This window comes from Dendropsophus ebraccatus, chromosome 3 (genome assembly GCF_027789765.1).
Source record: "Dendropsophus ebraccatus isolate aDenEbr1 chromosome 3, aDenEbr1.pat, whole genome shotgun sequence".
NCBI lineage: Eukaryota > Metazoa > Chordata > Amphibia > Anura > Hylidae > Dendropsophus > Dendropsophus ebraccatus.
In genome coordinates, this window is record NC_091456.1 from 56431650 (window position 1) to 56455768 (window position 24119).

A 24119-nucleotide genomic window follows, 5' to 3' on the forward strand; every position below is an offset into this window, starting at 1 on the left:
ACCGCACGTTGCCCGTAACCACCGCACGTTGCCCGTAACCACCGCACGTTGCCCGTAACCACCGCACGTTGCCCGTAACCACCGCACGTTGCCCGTAACCACCGCACGTTGCCCGTAACCACCGCACGTTGCCCGTAACCACCGCACGTTGCCCGTAACCACCGCACGTTGCCCGTAACCACCGCAAATTGCCAGTGACCCCCTCCAGATTGCCCGTAACCACCCCAAATTACATGTACCCACCCCAGATTACCTATAAGCACTTCAGTTTATCAGTAACAATCCCAGATTGTCTGTAACCCTTCCAGGTTGCACATAACCCCCCAGGTTCCCCGTAATCATGCCAGATTACATGTAACCCCCCCCAGATTGCACGTAACCACCGCGCGTTGCCTCTGACCACGCCACGATGCCTCTGACCACGCCACGATGCCTCTGACCACGCCACGATGCCTCTGACCACGCCACGATGCCTCTGACCACGCCACGATGCCTCTGACCACGCCACGATGCCTCTGACCACGCCACGATGCCTCTGACCACGCCACGATGCCTCTGACCACGCCACGATGCCTCTGACCACGCCACGATGCCTCTGACCACGCCACGATGCCTCTGACCACGCCACGATGCCTCTGACCACGCCACGATGCCTCTGACCACGCCACGATGCCTCTGACCACGCCACGATGCCTCTGACCACGCCACGATGCCTCTGACCACGCCACGATGCCTCTGACCACGCCACGATGCCTCTGACCACGCCACGATGCCTCTGACCACGCCACGTCGCCTCTGACCACGCCACGTCGCCTCTGACCACGCCACGTCGCCTCTGACCACGCCACGTCGCCTCTGACCACCGCACGTCGCCTCTGACCACCGCACGTCGCCTCTGACCACCCCAAATTGCCAATGACCCCATGTCAGATTACAGGTACCCACCCCAGATTGCCTATAAGAACTTCAGTTTAGCCATAACCACCCCACATTGCCCGTAACCACCCCACGTTGCCCGTAACCACCCCAGATTGTCTGTAAGCACAGCAGGTTGCCCGTAACCAGCCCACGTTGCCCGTAACCACCCCAGATTGTCTGTAAGCACTGCAGGTTGCCCGTAACCACCCCACGTTGCCCGTATCCACCCCAGATTGTCTGTAAGCACTGCAGGTTGCCCGTAACCACCCCACGTTTCCCGTAACCATCCCAGATTGTCTGTAAGCACAGCAGGTTGCCCGTAACCAGCCCACGTTGCCCGTTACCAGCCCACGTTGCCCGTAACCAGCCCACGTTGCCTGTAACCAGCCCACGTTGCCTGTAACCAGCCCACGTTGCCTGTAACCAGCCCACGTTGCCTGTAACCAGCCCACGTTGTCTGTAACCAGCCCACGTTGTCTGTAACCAGCCCACGTTGCCTGTAACCAGCCCACGTTGCCTGTAACCAGCCCACGTTGCCGTAACCACAGCAGGTTGCCGTGTCCACCACACGTTGCCCGTAACCACCACACGTTGCCCGTAACCACCCCGCGTTGCCTGTAACCACCCCACGTTGCCTGTAACCACAGCAGGTTGCCCGTGACCACCCCATGTTGTCCGTAACCACCCCAGATTACCTGTAACCACCTCAGGTTGCCCATAACCACCCCTGGTTGCCCGTAACCACCCCACATTACCTGTAATTTCATTTTTTTTATTTTATTTTAGTAACTGCGCTATTCTAATAACCATTACTAGCTGCGGTTTTGCTCCTGTAAATTGGCGCTCCTTCCCTTCTGAGCCCTGCTGTGTGCCCATACAGTGGTTTATGCCCACATATGAGGTACCTTTTTACTCAGGAGAACCTGCGTTACAGATTTTGGGGTGAATTTTCTCTCCTGTTCCTCGTCAAATTGAGAAATTTCAAACTAAACCAACATATTATTGGAAAAATTCGAGTTTTTCATTTTTACTGGCCAATTTTTAATACTTTCCTCTAATACCTGTGGGGTAAAAATGGTCACCACACACCAAGATGAATTCTTTGAGGGGTGCTCTTTCCAAAATGTGGTGACTTTTGGGGGAATCTATTCTGCTGACACTACAGGGGCTCTGCAAACGCACCTGGCGCTCAGAAACTTCTTCAGAAAAATCTGCACTGAAAATGCTAATTGGCGCTCCTTCCCTTCTGAGCCCGGCTGTGTGCCCATGCAGTGGTTTATGCCCACATATGGGGTACTGTTCTACTCAGGAGAACCTGCTTTACATATATTGGGGTGACATTTCTCTCCTGTTCCTCGTGAAATTGAGAAATTTCAAACTAAAGGAACATATTATTGGAAAAATTCGAGTTTTTCATTTTTACTGTCTACTTTTGAATATTTTCCTCAAACACCTGTGGGGTCAAAATGCTCACCACACCCCAAAATAAATTCTTTGAGGGGTGCACTTTCCAAAATGGAGTGACTTATTGGGAGATTTTACTCTGTGGACACTACAGGGGCTCTGCAAACGCACCTGGCACTCGGAAACTTCTTCAGCAAAATCTGCATTGAAAAAGCTAATTGGCGCTCCTTCCCTTTTGAGCCCTCCTGTGTGCCCATACAGTGGTTTACGCCCACATATGGGGTACCATTGTACTCAGGAGAACCTGCGTTACAAATTTTGTGGTACTTTTTTCCTCTTGTTCCTCGTGAAATTGAGAAATTTCAAACTAAAAGAACCTAATATTGGAAAAATTAGATTTTTCATTTTTACTGTCTACTTTTGAATACTTTCCTCTAATACCTGTGGGGTCAAAATGGTCACCACACACCAAGATGAATACTTTGAGGGGTGCACTTTCCAAAATGGAGTGACTTATGGCGAGATTTTACTCCGCTGGCACTACAGGGGCACTGCAAACGCACCTGGCGCTCGGAAACTTCTGCAGCAAAATCTGCATTGAAAAAGCTAATTGGCGCTCCTTCCCTTCTGAGCCCTCCTGTGTGCCCATGCAGTGGTTTATGCCCACATATGGGGTACCATTGTACTCAGGAGAACCTGCGTTACAAATTTTGGGGTACTTTTTTCCTCTTGTTCCTCGTGAAATTGAGAAATTTCAAACTAAACGAACATATTATTGGAAGAATACGAGTTTTTCATTTTTACTGTCTTCTTTTGAATACTTTCCTGTAATACCTGTGGGGTCAAAATGGTCACCACACACCAAGATGAATTCTTTGAGGGGTGTACTTTCCAAAATGGGGTGACTTATGGGGGTTTTTCTCTCTGCTGACACTACAGGGGCACTACAAACGCACCTGGCGCTCAGAAACTTCTTCAGCAAAATCTGCATTGGAAAAGCTAATTGGCGCTCCCTTCCTTCTGAGCCCTGCTGTGTGCCCATACAGTGGTTTACGCCCACATATGGGGTACCGTTGTACTCAAGAGAACCTGCATTACAAATTTTGGGGTGCTTTTTGTCTCATATTCCTTTTGAAAATGAGAAACTTTAATCTAAACGTATATATTATTGGAAAATTTAAATTTTCAATTTTTTTACTGCCTAATTGTGAATACTTTCCTCCAGCCCCTGTAGGGTTAAAATGCTCATTATACCCCTAGATTAATTCTTTAAGGTGTGTAGTTTCCAAAATGGGGTCACTTATGGGGGTTTTCAGGATACCAGACTTCTAAATCCATTTAAAAAAAGAACTGGTCCCTAAAAAAATCAGTTTCACGAAAATGTGATAATTTGCTGATAAATTTCTAAGCCCCATAACACCCTAAAAAAGTAAAATATGTTTACCAAATTATGCCAGAATAAAGAAGACATATTGGTAATGTGACTTAGTAACTAATTTATGTGCTACGACTTTCTTTTTTTAGAAGCAGAGAATTTCAAAGTTCATAAAATGCAAATTTTTTAAATTTTTCATGATATTTTGATGTTTTTCACAAAAAACACACAAAGTAGTGACCAAATTTTGCCACTAACATAAAGTGCCATATGTCACGAAAAAACAATCTCAGAATCGCTAGCATACGTTAAAGCATCACTGAGCTATAAGAGCATAAAGTGAGACAGGTCAGATTTTGAAAAATTAGCCTGGTCATTAAGGCCCAAACTAGCTGCAGCACAAAGGGGTTAAAACTTTGTGGTGGGTGGGATCAGGCAAGATGTGTGGTTTATCTCTAAGGATACTTGGCTTATTTCAAACCAGTTTTGTGTGCCAAAATCTTTCTGCATCTAAGCCATGCCCCTTTTAAACTTAAAGGGGTAGTGTGGCATTTAACAATTTATTCACTAAATAACACACATTACAAAGTTATATAACTTTGTAATGTGTGTTATTTAAGTGAATGGCCCTATTCCCTGTGTCCCCTGCCCCGGAAGTGTGGTGCAATATACTTACTGACCCCGGCCACAATCTTAGGTCGACGATGTCATCTTCAGGTCACAGTTATGCTCAGCCAATCGTGGCTGAGCAGCAGAGGGGGGCCGGCTGAAACGGTTCTGCCGGCCTCGTGAAGATGACGTAGTTGACCCAAGATGGCAGCCAGGGTTAACAACAATGGAGTAAGTATAATGCACCACACTTCCGGGGTGGGGAGGCATTCACTTAAATAACACAAATTACAAAACGCCACACTACCCCTTTAAAGGAGAACCCCACCCCCTTTTGCAAATACTTTTTATTAGGGATTAGGGTCCTACATTTGAAATGCTTGATATCTTCTATAGAATGATAGTTGTTCTTTCTTTCATTCAATCAATAAACCTTATTTATATTTTCTGCAGAACCTCTTTGTGAAGGGGAAGCCTATCATACTGGAATGGTTTTCAGTTGCTGGGTAGTCAAGTACTGAAATTATAGATCATCATAGATAGTTGTTTTCGTTTTTATTAGAGATGAGCGAACCGGGTTCGGGTTCGAGTCGATCCGAACCTGAACATTCGTTATTTGATTAGCTGGGGCTGCTGAACTTGGATAAAGCTCTAAGGTTGTCTGGAAAACATGGATACAGCCAATGACTATTTCCATGTTTTCCACATAGCCTTAGGGCTTTATTCAAGTTCAGCAGCCACCGCTAATCAAATGCCGAAAGTTCGGGTTCGGATCGACTCGAGCATGCTCTAGGTTCGCTCATCTCTAGTTTTTATACATAGGTTCTATGTAGTAATCTATGTATCCATATATTATTTAATCACCAGTGTTGAGTGAAACTGTCGAACTAATCGGGTTTAGCAGTGTTCTTCGAACGCGAACGCTTGCCAGGAACATGTGGATAAAGTCTGACGGTATCCAGGTTTTCCAGGACTCCTCTAGGACTGCATCCAACTTCTGTAGTAGGGGGAAATTAAATGCCAAGTGTTCAGGTTTGGAGAACATTTCCAAAACCAAACTGCTTTACAGGTCCACTCAACACTAGTGAACGCCCATTAATTTGCAGTGACACTGCACTGTGGTACCTGTAGCTTTAGTATTTACTATATAAACAATCCCTTTAAAGGGAATTTGTTAGAAAATCTAGGGGGAGATTTATCAGACATGGTGTAAAGTGAATCTGGCTCAGTTGTCGCTAGCAACAAATCAGATTCCACCTTTCATTTTCCAAAGAATCTGTGAGGAATGAAAGGTGGAATCTGATTGGTTGCTAGGGGCAACTGAGCCAGCTTCACTTTACACCATGTTTGATAAATCTCCCCCCTAGAGTTTGTATCATGCTTTAAGGCCTTCTTTTTTATCCATGTGTCTACTGTAAAGAAAGCTGCTAGTCCCTGCCCAGAAAAGCAGCTCTGGCAAGATGGCTGCCTTCATAGTCGTGTAAAATAGATACATTCCCTTTAAAATATAGAATTGTTTCTCTTACATCATTGATTTGAGTAAGTAACCCCAGCACGAAACCATATTACACCCTTAAGCTGACATATAGCATTCTTGCTGCTTATTTATTAGCTATATGTATTTGGTTGCTTTATATAGTTGATTTAATATGCAACCTAACTATAAAGGAGATACAGCAGACTCCTCCGTCAGATCATATGAGACCACCCTCATACAGACTTTGTGTACATGTTTGGAAAGCTTTTAGGAGACTTCATAAAAGATGTAGCTGTGATAAAATGGCATTGCTGTAGTTTCATTGTTAATGAGAACAAACTTGCTGTAGTAGTTTAGATTTATTCTTCGATAAGCTAAAGCACCATACTGAGATACGTGCATGCGATCATGTGCTTTCCATTGTTTTTTACCATGTTTAAACATTTAAAGACATTCTAAAGGCAGCGTTACATTGACCAGGCAAATATAGAACATCTCCTCAGCCGCATTTCCACTCATATAGGCCCTTTAATTTTTCTCACTCATTCCCCTCAGAGTACTTATACGATCGCCGCTATTAACGTTATAGCGGCGGCCGTCGGTAAAGAGGATTACAGGTGCCGCCGCTGCCTTTCATCTCCCCCCGCCGTGAATCTACAGCGGGGGAGATGAAATAAGTGTCCCCCAGACCTCAGATCAGCCCCCCTCCCCCGGCGGCCATCAGATCCAAGATGGACGCCACCATCGCTGTGAACAGACTAATGTCTGTTCACAGCGATGGAAAAGTTAAAATGAATGAAAACCCCATGCTCTCCGCCACCGGAGGTAGCGGAGAGCATGGGGCAGTGATCGGGGACCCCCCTGTGGGGTCCCGGTACAAGCGATCAGCGGTATATACTATATACCGCTGATCGCTTGTGCCACGTGCATCCCGGCACTTTTTATCCCCTATCACCATGAATGATTGGTGACAGGGGATAAAAAGTGATGTAACCCCCGTCCCCCAGTCACCCCCCCTACCCCTTATACGTTACCTGATCCTGGAGTTCCTTCCTCTTCGGCGTCCTGGCTGGTTGTGAAGTGCCAATTTGGTCTCTGTCACTGAACTATGATTACTGTGATAGAAAATATCACAGTAATCATAGTAATACAGTGAAAATGAATGTATAAAGTACAAAAAGTGACAAACATACAAAAAAATAAAACACACACTTTTTATTATAGTAATAATTGCAGTTTACTCCCAAATTACCCCTAACCCCCCAGATTGCCCGTAACCACCGCACGTTGCCAGTGACCCCCCTCCAGATTGCCCGTAACCACCCCAAATTACATGTACCAACCCCAGATTACCTATAAGCACTTCAGTTTATCAGTACCAATCCCAGATTGTCTGTAACCCTTCCAGGTTGCACATAACCCCCCCAGGTTCCCCGTAATCACGCCAGATTACATGTAACCCCCCAGATTGCACCTTGCCTCTGACCACCGCACCTTGCCTCTGACCACCGCACCACCGCACCTTGCCTCTGACCACGCCAAATTGCCAATGACCCCCTCCAGATTGCAGTACCCATGCCAGATTACAGGTACCCACCCCAGATTGCCTATAAGAACTTCAGTTTATCCGTAACCACCCCACGTTGCCCGTAACCACCCCAGATTGTCTGTAAGCACTGCAGGTTGCCCGTAACCACCCCACGTTGCCCATAACCACCACACGTTGCCCGTAACCCCCCCTTGTTGCATGTAACCACCCCAGATTGTCTGTAAGCACTGCAGGTTGCCCGTAACCACCCCACGTTGCCCGTAACCACCCCACGTTGCCCGTAACCACCCCACGTTGCCCGTAACCACCCCACGTTGCCCGTAACCACCCCACGTTGCCCGTAACCACCCCACGTTGCCCGTAACCACCCCACGTTGCCGTAACAACAGCAGTTTGCCCGTGACCACCCCATGTTGTCCGTAACCACCCCACATTACCTGTAATCTCATTTTTTTTTATTTTATTTTTAGTAACTGCGCTATTCTAATAACCATTACTAGCTGCGGTTTTGTTCCAGTAAATTGGCGCTCCTTCCCTTCTGAGCCCTGCTGTGTGCCCATACAGTGGTTTATGCCCACATATGAGGTACCGTTTTACTCAGAAGAACCTGCGTTACAGATTTTGGGGTACATTTTCTCTCCTGTTCCTCGTCAAATTGAGAAATTTCAAACTAAACCAACATATTATTGGAAAAATTCGAATTTTTCATTTTTACTGGCCAATTTTTAATACTTTCCTCTAATACCTGTGGGGTAAAAATGGTCACCACACCCCAAGATGAATTCTTTGAGGGGTGTACTTTCCAAAATGGGGTGACTTTTGGGGGGAATCTATTCTGCTGACACTACAGGGGCTCTGCAAACGCACCTGGCGCTCAGAAACTTCTGCAGCAAAATCTGCATTGAAAATGCTAATTGGCGCTCCTTCCCTTCTGAGCCCGGCTGTGTGCCCATGCAGTGGTTTATGCCCACATATGGGGTACCGTTCTACTCAGGAGAACCTGCGTTACATATATTGGTGTGACATTTCTCTCCTGTTCCTCGTGAAATTGAGAAATTTCAAACTAAAGGAACATATTATTGGAAAAATTAGAGTTTTTCATTTTTACTGTCTACTTTTGAATACTTTCCTCTAATACCTGTGGGGTCAAAATGCTCACCACACACCAAGATGAATTCTTTGAGGGGTGCACTTTCCAAAATGGGGTGACTTATGGCGAGATTTTACTCTGATGGCACTACAGGGGCACCTGGCGCTCGGAAACTTCTTCAGCAAAATCTGCATTGGAAAAGCTAATTGGCGCTCCCTTCCTTCTGAGCCCGGCTGTGTGCCCATACAGTGGTTTACGCCCACATATGGGGTACAGTTGTACTCAAGAGAACCTGCGTTACAAATTTTGGGGTGCATTTTCTCTCATGTTCCTTTTGAAAATGAGAAACTTTAATCTAAACGTATATATTATTGGAAAATTTTAATTTTCCATTTTTTTACTGCCTAATTGTGAATACTTTCCTCCAGCCCCTGTAGGGTTAAAATGCTCATTATACCCCTAGATTAATTCTTTAAGGTGTGTAGTTTCCAAAATGGGGTCACTTATGGGGGTTTTCAGAATACCAGACTTCTAAATTCATTTAAAAAAAACTGGTCCCTAAAAAAATCAGTTTTGGAAACTTTCACGAAAATGTGATAATTTGCTGATAAATTTCTAAGCCCCATAACACCCTAAAAAGTAAAATGTTTACCAAATTATGCCAGAATAAAGAAGACATATTGGTAATGTGACTTAGTAACTAATTTATGTGATATGACTTTCTTTTTTTAGAAGCAGAGAATTTCAAAGTTCATAAAATGCAAATTTTTTTAATTTTTCATGATATTTTGATGTTTTTCACAAAAAACACTCAAAGTAGTGACCAAATTTTGCCACTATCATAAAGTGCCATATGTGACGAAAAAACAATCTCAGAATCGCTAGCATACGTTAAAGCATCACTGCGCTATAAGAGCATAAAGTGAGACAGGTCAGATTTAGAAAAATTAGCCTGGTAATTAAGGCCCAAACTAGCTGCAGCACGAAGGGGTTAAAGGGGTTGTCCAGCGAAAAAATTTTCTTTCAGATCAACAGGTATCAAAAAGTTATATAGATTTGTAATATACTTTTTTTTAAAAATCTCAAGTCTCCCATACTTATTAGCTCCTGTATGTCATGCAGGAAATGTTGTTTTATTTTCAGTCTGACTGCTGACATCTGTGGCCGAGACAGGAACTCTGTCTCAGTTTTCTATGAATTCCCCACAGAAAACCTCTCCTGCTCTGGACAGTTCCTGTCTCGGCCAGAGATGTCAGCAGAGAGCACTGTGTCAGACTGAAAATAAAACATCATTTCCTGCATGATATATAGTAGCTAATAATTATGGGAAGACTTGAGATTTTTTAATAGAAGTAAATTACAAATCTATATTACTTTCTGGCACCAGTTGATTTGAAAGAAAAAGATTTTCGCTGGACAACCCCTTTAAAATCAGTTTGTGAAACATGCTATTTTTAAAAAAAATTATTTTTATATAGTAACTTATTTTTATTTATTTATTTTTGGGACCAGCAGTCAGTGATCTGTTCTAATAAGCATAGTGTTTTTTTTTAAGTCCTATACAGCTTACCTTAACTACTACTACAGTACAGTGTGATACTACATGTGCTGTACTGCCCTTTACCTGTGCCAGGATGAGCTGTTTCTCTGGGCACCAGGTGAGGATGGCTTCATGTGTTTGTTTTTTTTCTGGGTCCCTGTGTGATCTGTAAAGAACCCTAAAAAAACACTCCACACTTGCTTTATCCATATTAGTTATCTGCTTGTTTTCCTTATTTTGGGCATGACAGAAGCATTTTTTCATAGAGTTTTGGTCTCAACATACAATGGTTGTCCTGGAACCAATCAATATTGTATATTGAGGGGGCACTTTACTGGCATTACCTTTTTATTGTAATCCTACCTATGATGATGAGATGCTGAAGTTATTTTTACAGACTAGAAAGTGCCTGCCTGCAATGCAGCTCAAAGATTACATTAAAAATTGGAAGATTTTATATATTTTTTTTTCTACAGACAGTGCCATGGAAAAATTTAAAAAATAGTAGTGTAATATAAAAACTTTTTTCGAACAATAGTCCGTTCAGTGACATGGACAAATCACTGACATGATTTCCTTTTAAGACATGTTTGTATTCCAGTGGTTAGTTATACAGCACAGTTCACCCTTTGGTGCATGAATTGTGCAACTGCAGATTTGTAGCTAGAGGAGCAGAAATATCCCAGCATATGTACAACTGTAAGTAATACTGTGTAGAATTCTAGATGTAATGTTTAGCCATGATGTGACTTTCTTGGCACCTCTTAACCACCATTTGTCACTCACAGCTTCTGACACCAGAAGAGCTGGTGGCTCATACAGATACTGTCTACCAGCTATGTCTTTGTTGACATACAGTATTTGGTTGGTACTGTATTTGGTGTTTATTTTAGTGCTCATGTTAGTCAGTGTTTTTACCAAAGCTTTCTGAACACAAAAAGAGATGGACATTTTTTCATTATTATCGTCCGCATTATACGAAAACTGTCTAGTTTCCCCCATAGTTACCCAGTTACATCCTGTCTTTCATATCTTTACAAGCTCTGATAAAGCGAAAGTTGGTCTGTGACTTGTTGTATTCCGCAAAACCACACTTTTGGTTTCAGGGAGATCGATAAACCTGTGTGAAGCCAGCCTAAAAGCCCTTTTACATGGGCTGATTATTGTGCAAGTGAGCCAGTCTTGCTGATCGGTGCCCGTTTGCTGCCTCCTAATGGGCCATGTAAAAGTCACTGGGAAAGATTTATCAAACTGGTGTAAAGTAGAATTGTCTCAGTTGCCCCTAGCAGCCAATCAGATTCCACTTTTCATTTTTCAAAGAATCTGTGATGAATAAAAGGTGGAATCTGGTTGCTAGAGGCAACTAAGACAATTCTACTTTACACCAGTTTGATAAATCTCCCCCATTATGTTTAACCCCTTCACGTCAGTAACATGTATATATACGTTCCTACTGCACATACCCCGTGTAGTAGGAATGTATATATGCGTTCCTGTACTGATAGGGGTTATTGATGAGGGCGGGAGCGCTGCAGAGAGAGCGATCCCGCTCACATCAGTTTCCGGGGCCGGCGGTGTTGAGAGGCGGCTGCGATCCTGCAGCTGAGTCTCATTAACCCCTTAAACACCCCGATCTACAGCGATCGCAGCATTTAAGGTGCTCTGTGCATGTCAGATCTCATGCTTGATCTGTCACTGACGGCTGATAGTTGTCTTTCAACGTGTTGAAACACAAACAATTAATATAACAACGATCTGCTGCCATTACTCCGTGTAATAGGAATGTTTGTAGCAGACCACCGCTATCTCCTATGGGCTCCCCGGATGATCTAAACATTGTCTGGGGAGCCCCCCTGCACTTACTGTTGGCACGTGTAATAGCGACGGCAATGGGTGGGGTAACAAGGACTAAGCGAGCACTGACTTGGCTGGTCAGCGCTAGCTTGCTTGCTCCCTGAGATCACCACTTGTAAGTAACTACTCACACCTTGAGTTAGACGTTGACAAAAAGGGGCCACCCTGTTTCCCTATTTCTGTTCCATTACTCGCAACCAAGTGGGACTTAAGGGGCTACCTATCAGGGTGTTGCTCTCCCCATCATGGAGGCACCCTGTGGCAACAGGCTAGAGAGGCTGGCTATCCCGTGTTTTGAGATTTGCAACCGAGGCTCCACGGACTCTTGTTTTGCGTATTTAAATTTTTGGGGGCATCAGTGGAGACTCTTGATTGAGTACTTCATTGGAGTTTTTTCACTGATCTCCTTGAGTTCAGTGATTACTATGTTTTGCTGCAGAATTCAAGCTGAATTTGAGCCCCATTGACTCCTATAGGATTCCTCCAGCAGAATCCGCCCAAAGAATTGACATGTCAATTCTTTGGGCAGAACGCGCTTCTTTAATTTTTTTTTTTTTTTTTTTTTTTTAAATCTTTGTGGGATAACCTTTTTAACTAACAATAGCAAACTTTTTTTCTTATACTTTTGAAAAAAAGAAAACAGAATTATTACACTGAAAATAGAATTATGAAAGTACAATACAATAAAAACTGAGACTCTTATCATTTCTTGGGTTCTAATGACCCTGGTGAGTACAGTGTTTGGGTGAATATAAACTTGTCTTCTGTGGTGTTCGTCATTGGCTCAGGCTGAAGGGTGTCAGATGTGGTTATTGGCTGGATACTATGGAACTAAATTTTCTCTTGTTTACAGAACTGTTAGCACATGTGAAGTGGGTCCTCTTATTTAGGCTTGCATTTGCATAAATCTTTAATCGGTTTGTTTTTCATATCCTAATTTTTTTCTGCGTATGTTTTAAAGGGAATGCGTTATCAGAAAATGACCTGTTTTAAATCTAGTTTTTATGAGAAATGTTTTTTTTTAAAGAATTTTCGGTGATGTTAGTTTTTTCAAAATTTCCATTTTACAATCTATATTATAAAATAGTCCTGAAATCCTGTTCTTTATTTCTCACTTTACTGCTGTAAAAGGATCTGTACTGTATATGGCTATCTTAACACAGGGAATGAACAACGGACCTTGTTTGGCACTCAGAAAAAACAGCTGTAGTAGTGAGTGTCAAACAGCGGCTGTTGTTGCTGTGAAAATTGCATTGAAATCAATGCAGAGCAGACAGAAATAATTGTGTTAATTATTTCCACGGCCGTTGTTCGATACATTGTGTGAACAATGGGAGCTGTTTGCATCGATGCAACACTTTTTTTTTTTTTATGACAAGAACAGCTGTTGTTTTTAATTAAAACAACCATTCTTTTCATAAAAAATATTTTGTGTGATCATAGCCTTAGGATGGGTTCACGCGTACCAGATCTCAGAGGATTACACGATACTAGTTCCACAGCGAAATCCACTCGGATTCCCGATACTGTAATTTTATATTGGTTTACATACTCTCATACTCGTATAATCCGGTGAGATCCAGTACTGGTGAACCCACCCTTAGAGTGCGTTCACTCCTACAGGATCCGCAGCAGATTTGATCGTGCAGATTTGATGCTGTGTTCAGTTATTTAAATGAAATCTGCTGTGGATCCAGTAAGTGTGAACGTACCTCTTAAAAGTGAAAATTGACACCTGTAGATAGCACCAGTATAAGACAAAAGCAGTAATGTTTCAGATCCTGTCTTTTGTTTGTGCCTATGGGGCTTGCAGTAAAAGATGTTACAAAATGCAAGATGCCCCCTCCCCTTCCTTGCCCTAACTTTTTTTTATAATTAACTTTTTGCCCCCCCCAGGAGAGTAGAGTAAAAGAAAATATATATATTTTTTTTGTCCTAGATACATTGCATACCTTTTTATAGAAACAGTTTTTGCCTTTACTATTCTAAAAACCCACTTTTATGTGTGCCCAAAGTGTGGCATGGCAAAGTGAAGCATGGCCAGGTGTCTGCTCAGCTGTGGCCTCTGGTTGCAATGCCTCTTCCTTGTGATGCCAAGCCTGATCCACCTATGAATGAAATGCGTGGCTTGTCAGTGGTGAGCCATGTTGAGATCTCATGTGTGCATGAATAGGCATTGTGGGGCACGTTGACAATGCTTGCACAGGATCTTGACTGGTGTGTCAACCAAAGAAGGCGCAGCAGCCACATCTTAGAGGAGACATGGCTAAAGAAAACACCCAGCCAAACACCTTTTGACACAAAGTTTTTAGTAAGCAAGAACAATTGCTATAAAGGTATGCAATCTATCAATACACTGACATTTTTTTTTTTACTACGTTGGTAGTTTTAAATGCATAAAATATGTGACATACAGTATTTGCAAGGATTGTTCAGTGTGCATATACTTTACTGTTATAGTGTTGTCTATTAGCTGTGTGTCTTTGTCTTTGTATGTCTCTCTCTCTGCCTGTGTCTCTCTGCAATGTTCTAACGTTCTGCAATGTTTATAAGGAAAACATCTCCCGCCAACTGGTTGGTTTTCTATAGCAACCTTTTTACAGTCCAGGGAGTGCTCTGTACCAGTCCTGTTTGTTAGAACTGTCTCTCCATGCTAATCTAAAGAATGGGCCGGAGTTGAAGTTTACATGTACCTTTTTAAAGTTTAAAGGAGCTATCCAAGGAGAAGTATTGTGTAATCAGTAGTATGTATAAAATACATTTTTTTTAATTAATTGCTATAGATAAAATGTGTTTGTTATGAGAGATCTCTCATAGATGTCAGGGGGGATCACCCCCTTCTGTTTCTTCTTCTGCTGATTCGAGTTGCATTGCCGGTCTTCTCACCAAACATATTGATACTCTTGTACATTGGTATTTCCATATACTTCCTATATCCACTTCCATAAGCCTGTACATGTAAAGTGAGAGTTACGTTGTCTTCACCCAGGCTCTATTCTTTTTCTATCATTGTAAAAAAAATGTTTTTATTATAAAGCCCCTCCATTCAATATGAGATGGAATCATGAACCTTTTTCTTATTTTTTTAAATAAACATATTTGGTATCGTCGCTTGCAGACTTGTCTGAATTTTAAAATAATATTTACCTAACTTGGTGAGCAGTGTTACTGAAAAAAGGAAGAAAAAAACACCAGGATTGATTTTTATTTTTTTTTATTTTTTTTTGCCACATAATATATTAATATAATTAACAAAAAGCAATAAAAAAAAATCCTGTTTACATAAGTATTGTACCAATAAAAACTATAGATCATAGCACAAAAAATGCGCCTTTAAACAGCCCAATGCATGGGGGGAAAAATGTATAGGGGAAAATGTATGGGAATTTTAAGCATATTATTTTAGAAAAGTTTTAGTATTTTAAAAATAACAAAATAGTACAAAAGCTATGTAAACAATGAGTATCTGTGTGTTCGGACTGACCTACAGAAAAAACATGTCCGTTTTTACTCCACTGATTTATTTATTTGTTTTTTTAAATTTACTTTACCTTCTAGGCCACCACTACCTCACAACCCATCCCTCACATGCAAACATGAATGACAGAAAAACGCATTGTGTGAACTGGTCCCATAAATCACCACAGTCTGCGTGCAAATCATGCTTACATTGCAGCTTAATCCCATGGTGCACGCACTATCCATCAGGGTTAGCAAACAGCACAGGTTAGATATATATATATATATATATATATAATATATTTATATATAATATATTTATATACAGTATATTTAAATTAGCAGTTTACTTCTCTTATGTGTTGTCTCTGTATTTGTGACACTGGGGTGTTTTGGTTTTTATATTATCTGTAGATCTCAGTTAAGTTTCTTCTGCTTGAAAAAAGTTTTCATTGCTTTCTGCAGCTTTTCTCCTGTAAGACTTCAACAAATATGTGCAAGTTTGTCGTCTTTGGTAACTCATGTTTGTTTACTGTTTGCTAGGGATCTGAGACTATAAATGGACCAAATGTGAAGTCATTTTACTGACTTTATTTTGCCAGTTAGGAGAGAACTGTTACTGTGTCAGTAATGGACAATAGAAGAAATATGAGGTGAGATGGCAGCAGTGTCTGTAATGCTGATGTGGGTTATACTACTGAGGATAGATGGAGTGAATGTTGAGCAGTTTGCTCTTAGAGCCCTATTATACATTGAGATAATTATCGCTAGTGATTATAATTCCATGTAGTAGCGACAACGATCAGTCGATGACAATGATTGTTGGCTGATCGTGTCTTTTTGACCTCACCTAAAATCGGCGGCCGACAATCGTTTTGAAAAGCTGCTGTAGGTTCACAGCCGCTCTCTGAACTCACAGGCCCATCAGCCAATAACTTGCTGCGGCGGTCCTGACCAGTGATTGCCTGAGCAGCCTGTCAGTTCCAGGACTGGCTCTGAAGCTACAGCAGCGGCTCTGAGAAGTGAGCAGAAGTCATAAGAACTGCGGGACAGTGGACAGGTAATGTATACAGTTTAGGGACGATGTCCGTGCAGCCCTTGCTAGACGATTATCAAACTATGTAGTAGGTTCCAGTAAATGAGCACCGATCTAGTAGGTTGGCACTCGTTTACATTATTGATCGAGCAGCCTAATAGGACGTGTAGACCGATGCGGATGTGTGGATGTAACTTCAGCAATATTGGCAAAAGTCAATGGATTGTGGGTGATATGAAATACAGCTCATAACCTCTGCAGAGCTGCAATTGGTAGTAACAGGATTAGCTAACCCGGACCATAATTATAGGTCATATTCTTTCTTCATCACGTCCTTGTAGACTGTGTAGTAGCTTGCTCTTTCTACATGGAAAATGATATAAGTGAGTAAACCTAACCATACATTTTTGGCTGACAGCTTTGGCTTCCATTTTTTTATATAATGCACTCTGGATTTGTATTAACCATATACTGTACATGATCACTGTTCACAACGAGTTTGCTTGCTGTGACTGAGTGACTCCCTGGCATGGGTGACCATGGCGTGATTCTCTTTTCCTTGGTGGGGGTGTAACTCCAGTTGTATGTCATAAGAGCATAGAGCTACTATCTATACATTGTTCGATTAGCATATCACTTCACTTTGACATTTTATAATTTTTTTAATACTAGTTTTGTTATTTGTTTGGTATTCTGTATGTTCTTAAATACCCTTTGTTATCATTATGCACTTTACTTGATCTTTTTTCTGTGAGTTGGCACAGCACTAGCACTTTTAAGGCACAGTTGTCATACTTATGTGGTTTATATAAATTTATAACTGCCTAAATCCCCACTGTTTTGAACTTTTATAATCATTATATGGGTAGCAACAAATCAAGACCAACTTGCGTATTCATCGTATATATGCTGTCTCGAATAGGAGGCAGAACTATATACATATGCAACCTTAGTTGGTACATATTTCATGCGCCATTAACATGTCATCCATATGTGTCAATTGACCTTATGTATTATTATTATTGAAATGTCAAACAGGGAGGTTGCGGCTTTGCATCAACCTGTATGCATAACTGGGTTTACTTGGCACATTACATTATTATTATTTTTTCCATGTTAGTATGTATAGTGCACCTAGAGTGTTGGAGTCGCCAACCATTGTAGTACTTAAGGATCTGTACCAGCATTATTACATGGTGTGTATTTTTGGGCTGAATGCATTGCATCGCCTGCCGTATAATATGGGGTTTTTATCAATATATGTCAAATAGCGACTGTGCAGCTTTGTGCAAACCTGCATGCATTCTGGGTATACAGAACATATTACAACCTTTATCATAATTTTTTCTATTTTCGTTTCATGTTAATATGTAGAGCACCTTGAGTATTGTAGTCGCTATTTATTCACTGTAGCTTTTTGGGAATCTACTTGTGTTATTTGCCAGCATTATTCTTACTTGTCTTTTAGCTGTGACACATAAGATATAAAACAGTTTGTTTAGGCGGCACGTTTGTGTCGAGGGTGGTGCTCGTAGCAAGAAAAAATCCTCACAGCATTTCAAAAGTCCATTCTCGGCACTCACCATATCATGCTTCAAAGTTATTTTATTGTAGAAAAGTCATCAAAATACATATGACGGGACATTTCGGTATCAAGCTTTCCTCAACTGTCTGACAGGTGAGGAAGGCTTGATGCCGAATAGTTCCTTCATATGTATTTTGATGACTTTTCTACAATAATATAACTTTGAAGCATGATATGGTGAGTGCCAAAAATGGACTTTTGAAACACATAAGATATGTCACGTATGATACTTATGTTCATACATATAAAGCTATGATATAGAAAACAATGTGCCTAATCACACTGTGTGTGTATAGTCCTGCACCAAGACGCTTCACCTTGGTTAGTATAACGTCAAAATTAGAAAAACCAGGACACAATCGTATCTTCATGAACTCTTTTCTCTTAGTTTACTTTTACTTTTTTCTTATGCAATATAAAAATTCTCTTCATGCAAAATAAAAATGTAACAAAAACAGGAATGTAACAAAAAACATCGCCACAGTGTGCAGGAATCATGAGTAAAAAGATGGCTGGCTCCGTTCCTTCTCTGAGACTCTCACCCTTTCTCAAGCATGAGCATTGCTTGAGAAAGGGGGCAGACCCCTGAAACATAGCAGCACGTTCGGCCGTCGTCATCTTACCATCTGGTGAGAGTCTCTGAGAAGGAATGGAGCCAGCCAGCGCCTTGGCGTGAACATCTTTTTACTCCCGATTCCTGCGCACTGTGGTGGTTTTTTGTTACATTCCTGTTTTTGTTACATTTTTATTTTGCATGAAAAGAATTTTTATATAGCATAAGAAAAAAGTAAACTAAGAGAAAAGAGTTCATGAGGATACGATTGTGTCCTGTTTTTTTTTCTTCTATTTTTGACGTCATACATATAAAGCTATAGCAGCAATAGGACAAAACTTCTGCTAGCCATGAGGTTGGAGACTCAATCTGCGCCAAAGAACTCCGGTCCGCCAGTCACGAACCATGATGTAGGTGTACTTTTATATAAATACGAACTATGCACATTGTACAGTTTCTTCTGAAATAACTACCTTGTGCAACGTAACACGTTGGGCCACTCTGTACTTTTGACCTTCTATACTGATATTGCATGGCACTTTGTGCACATTCTTTATTGCATGGGCGATGTATGTAGGGTCTTTTTTTTTACTTTTTTTTTTATCATGCCTGTTTGACTGCTTTTCATGTATTTTGTATTCATTTGGAATGCGACCTCTATCTAGTATCCCAGTACTTGGGGCTAGTCATTACTTTTATCTATATTTCTGGTGCACTCTATATATGGTGCTTTTCCTTTTTCTTCCTAATACAAGGTTTCTAATAGACACACGTACACCAAATGTGCAGTCAGTAGAAATAGTGTGAAATGTGACCTAGATGTGCTCACACATTCACATGGGACATGAGCCAAGTACAATCAGTGTCAGGGAAGAAGCTAAAAGCTAATTTGCTCTCTGTTCTTCAGAGTAATGGGGGGTGGGGGAGCTCTAATAATACGGATGACTATTGTGCAGTGCGGTGATGTTGGTCACGTGGCGGTTGCGTTGATTGATAACTGAACAGATTATGTAACTGCTCTGTATGTACACATACCTGTATATGAAGATATATGTGTGTCATCATTACCTCTTGGTCTCCTGATCTTGAAAAAAAAATTGAGCTTTCCTGAACAAAGAACACTTAAAATGGTTGTTACTGATGACTCTTAATTGTAATGTACTTTAAACATTAAAAGAACTGGCAAAAATAATTTATCCAGCCCCTTTTTTTCAGGCACTGTGCACACAAATTGTGTTGCGAGCTGTATACATAGCAGCCAGACTGACAACTATAGTCTGCATCCTAACAGGGTTTTTAGCCAGCATTTACCCAGCAGTCATCTTCCTGGATTTTTTACACTATCTGTAAAATGTTTAGATGGAGATTGTTGATGCCACCCACTATAGCTAAAAAAAACATTGTAGTATTAAAAACCCTCTGCCTTGAGTATGTCACTTCCTATAAAGTTTTTCTTTCAAATCAACTGGTGTCAAAAAGTTATATAGATTTTTATTTTACTTTTATTTAAAAATCTTGAGTCTTTCCATACTTATCAGCTGCTGTATGTCCTACAGGAAATGTTCTTTTCAGTCTGACTCGGTGCTCTCTGCTGCCACCTCTGTCTGAGACAGGAACTGAGCACTAGGGAATTCCCATAGAAAACCTCTCCTCCTCTGGACAGTATGGGAAGACTTGAGATTTATACATAGAAGTAAATTACAAACCTATATAACTTTCTGAAACCTGTTGATTTGAAAGGAAAGGATTTTTGCTGGATAACTATTTTAACTGACTTTGCCAGTGCTGTCTTGAACAGAAATTACCAGCTGTATGTATTACAACTTTTCACAAACTCCTGATATGCCATATTTTTTTTTTTTTTTTACTTATTACATGGTAGAAGTCTGTGACTATAAAACCATTAGTCCCTAGACACCAGCCTATGCATTCTTCCTGTGTGTAGCTACATAACTTTGTAGTCTTTTGCTTTTCACAAAGTGACATTATCGGAGGTCAAAATTCACAGTCCCAGCTCTCAACTTAAGGGCAGCTTCACACGTACCGTATCGCAGTGGATTTTCTGCTGCGGATCCGCAGCAGATTTGACTAAATGAATGAACACGGCATCAAATCCGCACTGTAAATTCTGTTGCGGATCCGCAAAATCCACTGCGATACGTAACGTGTGAAGCTACCCTAAGGGTGCATTCACATATACAGGATCCGCAGCAGATTAGATGGTGCAGATTTGATGCTGTGCTCAGTTATTTAGATCAAATCTGCTGTGGATCCGCAGCAGAAAATCCACTGCTATACTGTGTATGTGAAGCTACCTTTAGGGTACAAACCCACTTGCCGGATCCACAGAGAGTCCCCTCGCTGCGTATTTGCAGCGAGACTCGCTGCAGATCCCGGCCCTATACTTTCAATGCCAGACAAACTCCCAGCAGGGATGTACATCCCTGCTGCGAGTTTGTCCGCAGCCCGCCCCGTTGACACCGTCCAGGCGGGACACTATACATTACCGGGTCCCCGCTCCTGCTTGCTTCGGGGCTCCCGGTGTCTGCACGTCCCGCTCGGCCAATCAGTGCGCTGCGGCGGGGCAGCGCACTGATTGGCCGGGCGGGACGTGCCGGGAACCGCCGAAGCAAGCAGGAGCGGGGACCCGGTAATGTATAGTGTCCAGCCGGCAGGGGGTTAACGGAGCGGGCAGCGGACAAACTCACAGCAGGGATGTACATCCCTGCTGCGAGTTTGTCTGGCATTGAAAGTATAGGGCCGGGATCCGCAGCGAGTCTCGCTGCAAATACACAGTACTCGCTGCGGATTCGGCAAGTTGGTTTGTACCCTTAGGGTGCGTTCACATGTACAGGATCTGCAGCAGATTTGAGGTTGCAGTTTTAATGCAAAGTAACTGTAGGCCATCAAATCTGCTGCGGATTCTGTACATGTGAAAAAAATGTAAAAAGAATTCCGAACAGTAATATTTTTTTGAAGTCAATTGTTTTACCAGTTGCTTTAGAGGCTCTTCTGTCTGCAGTCCCGTCAGATTGGACACTTCTTCCACCAAATGACAGAAACCTGCAGAGACCTAATTGGGGTCCTTTGGTCACCATTGGGGGCTGTGATATGACTGATCCATCATACAGCATTATGGCTTCTGTACTGAAGGGAAATAGCAGCGCTTATGCAAAGGAAGCTGTTATACAAAGGGCCCTATTCCACCAAACGATTATCGTTTGCATATCATTAACGATTAACGATCTCAAACGACCACTATTGCGAAAGACCTGAAAACGTTCACTCATTTCCATTGAACGATAATCGTTACTTATGATCGTAATTGCGATCGTTTTTTCTTCGCTATTTATTCGCTATTGCATTCGTATCTATTGCGAACGACCGAACGATGTCTTATTCAACGCGAACGATTTGCGAACGAGCAACGATAAAAATAGGTCCAGGTCTTTTAAAGCGATCAACGATTTCTCGTTCGGTCGTTAATCGTTAACTGCATTTCAACCGAACGATTATCGTTTAGATTCGAACGATTTAACGATAATCTGAACGATAATCGTCCAGTGGAATAGGGCCCAAAGCCGGTGTATACTTTTCTGTCTTGTCTGTCGGTGTATAGTTCTGTTGTATATTTCTCTGTCTTGTCACCCTAAGTTGTACATGTTTCTGTTCATACACCTATGTTTTTCATGTGTTTGGAACACCTGCATTAAACTCTTGCCATGCCTCATACAATTGTACACCTGGCTTGGTACCAATGTAGAAGCGTGTACCTTTATTTCCATATTTGAATTTGTGTTGTAAAATATGTAGGTTTTATTTTTCCTTCGTATTTGTGTGGTGTTTTTTACTGTTTTCTTTTTGTTTTGATGATGGAGCGCGCTCTATTTGTCTAAATTCTGGGTCGGATTTTGCATTTAAATAGGGGGCAATTATTATTAGTATAGCTGATACCCCACCTGAAGGTCTTATCCCTGTAGAAACAGCTCATACTTTAATAGGTCAGTTCTGGTTTGTGTGGCTTCAAGTATTTCTTTGTGTTTTTTAGGCACTGGAGAAAGTGGAAAAAGCACATTCATCAAGCAGATGAGGATTATCCATGGGTCTGGCTACTCTGATGAAGATAAGAGGGGCTTTACAAAGCTGGTGTACCAGAATATATTCACAGCGATGCAAGCTATGATTCGGGCTATGGAGACCCTTAAAATTCCATACAAGTATGAACACAACAAGGTAAGAGTTACCCAAGTCTCTTGGTAAACTGTATAGATGCCATACACTGCCATTGTTCTAGTGGTGAAATTTGTTTCACACCAGCTCAGCTGCATCCATCCATTCATTTCCTTATTGCGGTCTGGTCATGTGACCACCCTGACACATGTTGTGCTACACAACCAGAAGTTTTGTCCTCTTTTGTCGACTTCCTGTGAACTACAGGATTACATCATCACCCGTTAGATCCCTTCTGGCAATTTTGACACTATGTACAAGGAAATATTCCCGATTTTGTGGCCCCTAATCTCTTGTGTTTAGATTCCGCTTTACCTCTCATATCCAGTTTGATGAACTGATCTCCTATTCATCGCCTCCTATAATACACAAGTCTAGGTGGGTGTCGAAACAGATCTTAAAATCAGGGTTCACTATGTAGTATTACCCAATATTTACAAATGGTGTTCCTTATCAATGACACATGTCTATCATATGTAGAAACTATTCTACCGTCATCCTTCTTTTTCTTTTTTCACAAACCTCTTTCTTTTCTCGGTATCCTGCTCACTTCTGTCTCACCTCCCTCACTTTCTGTTCACCGTATCCTTTTTCCACCAATCTCAGCTTTACCATTTGTCATTAGTATTACAAATATGCCTCGCACTCATGAATTGACTTTTGGGAACACGGCTAACTGTTTGCCACGCATGATAACTGTTATGTTATAGTAAATTATTCCTATGACTTATCAATAAAGTGTGGTCTGGAACTCACCATTCCTCTTTCAGTTTGAATATCTACATGTACATTATTTATCACATTTTCATCAATTTTGCCTTCTCTCGAATGGTAACCTCTGGCAAGTCTTTGTTAGTGTTCAAGCTTTTCATGCCTAGGGTACATAAAAACACTTGTGACACATTATCTAGATTACAGAGGAAATCCCATTAGCTTACATTTTTGGAGGTGACTGTCAGTATAGGAAGCCACCAGGTGACGGGTTGACCACCAAGGCGATAGGTCGGCCCAGGGGCTTCTTCCATAGCCATATGTATGTTTGCCAACAGATATAGAATAGGGATCCTTGCCGTGCTGGGGTGACAGGCTCCCGACCCCCCGTTACATCCCCCTATACTCAACTGATCCCGCGGCGCACGCGCGCTCACAGGAGAGTCAGATGCTCATAGAGAATGAATGGGGAGTCCGATGCTCCGTCATTCTCTATGAGCATCTGACTCTCCTGTGAGCGTGCACTTCGGGCGCTCATATCTCCGTGACCCGACCGGATCAGGAAGCGGGATCAGGTGAGTATAGGGGGCTGTAACGGGGGTCGGGAGCCTGTCACCCCGGCACGGGGGTGACAGGTCCTCTTTAATATCGCACCCACATGTTCAGTGATTCACATTTATTTCTGAAGGGTGAATTAAACAAAAAAAAGAAACTCCAAAAGGGATCTTT

At 41.9% G+C, this 24119-nt stretch overlaps 1 protein-coding gene across 2 annotated transcripts in view; it reads left to right on the forward strand.

Moving 5' to 3' along the window:
* Nucleotides 1-24119, forward strand: part of LOC138785647 (guanine nucleotide-binding protein G(q) subunit alpha) — a 122213-nt gene that overhangs the window by 64639 nt on the left and 33455 nt on the right. For both annotated transcript variants that reach the window (XM_069961810.1, XM_069961809.1), the window contains exon 2: nt 22498-22682. In XM_069961810.1, coding sequence (XP_069817911.1) covers nt 22536-22682 — 147 coding nt within the window. In that variant the 5' untranslated portion in view covers nt 22498-22535. The remainder of the gene's footprint in view (nt 1-22497; nt 22683-24119) is intronic.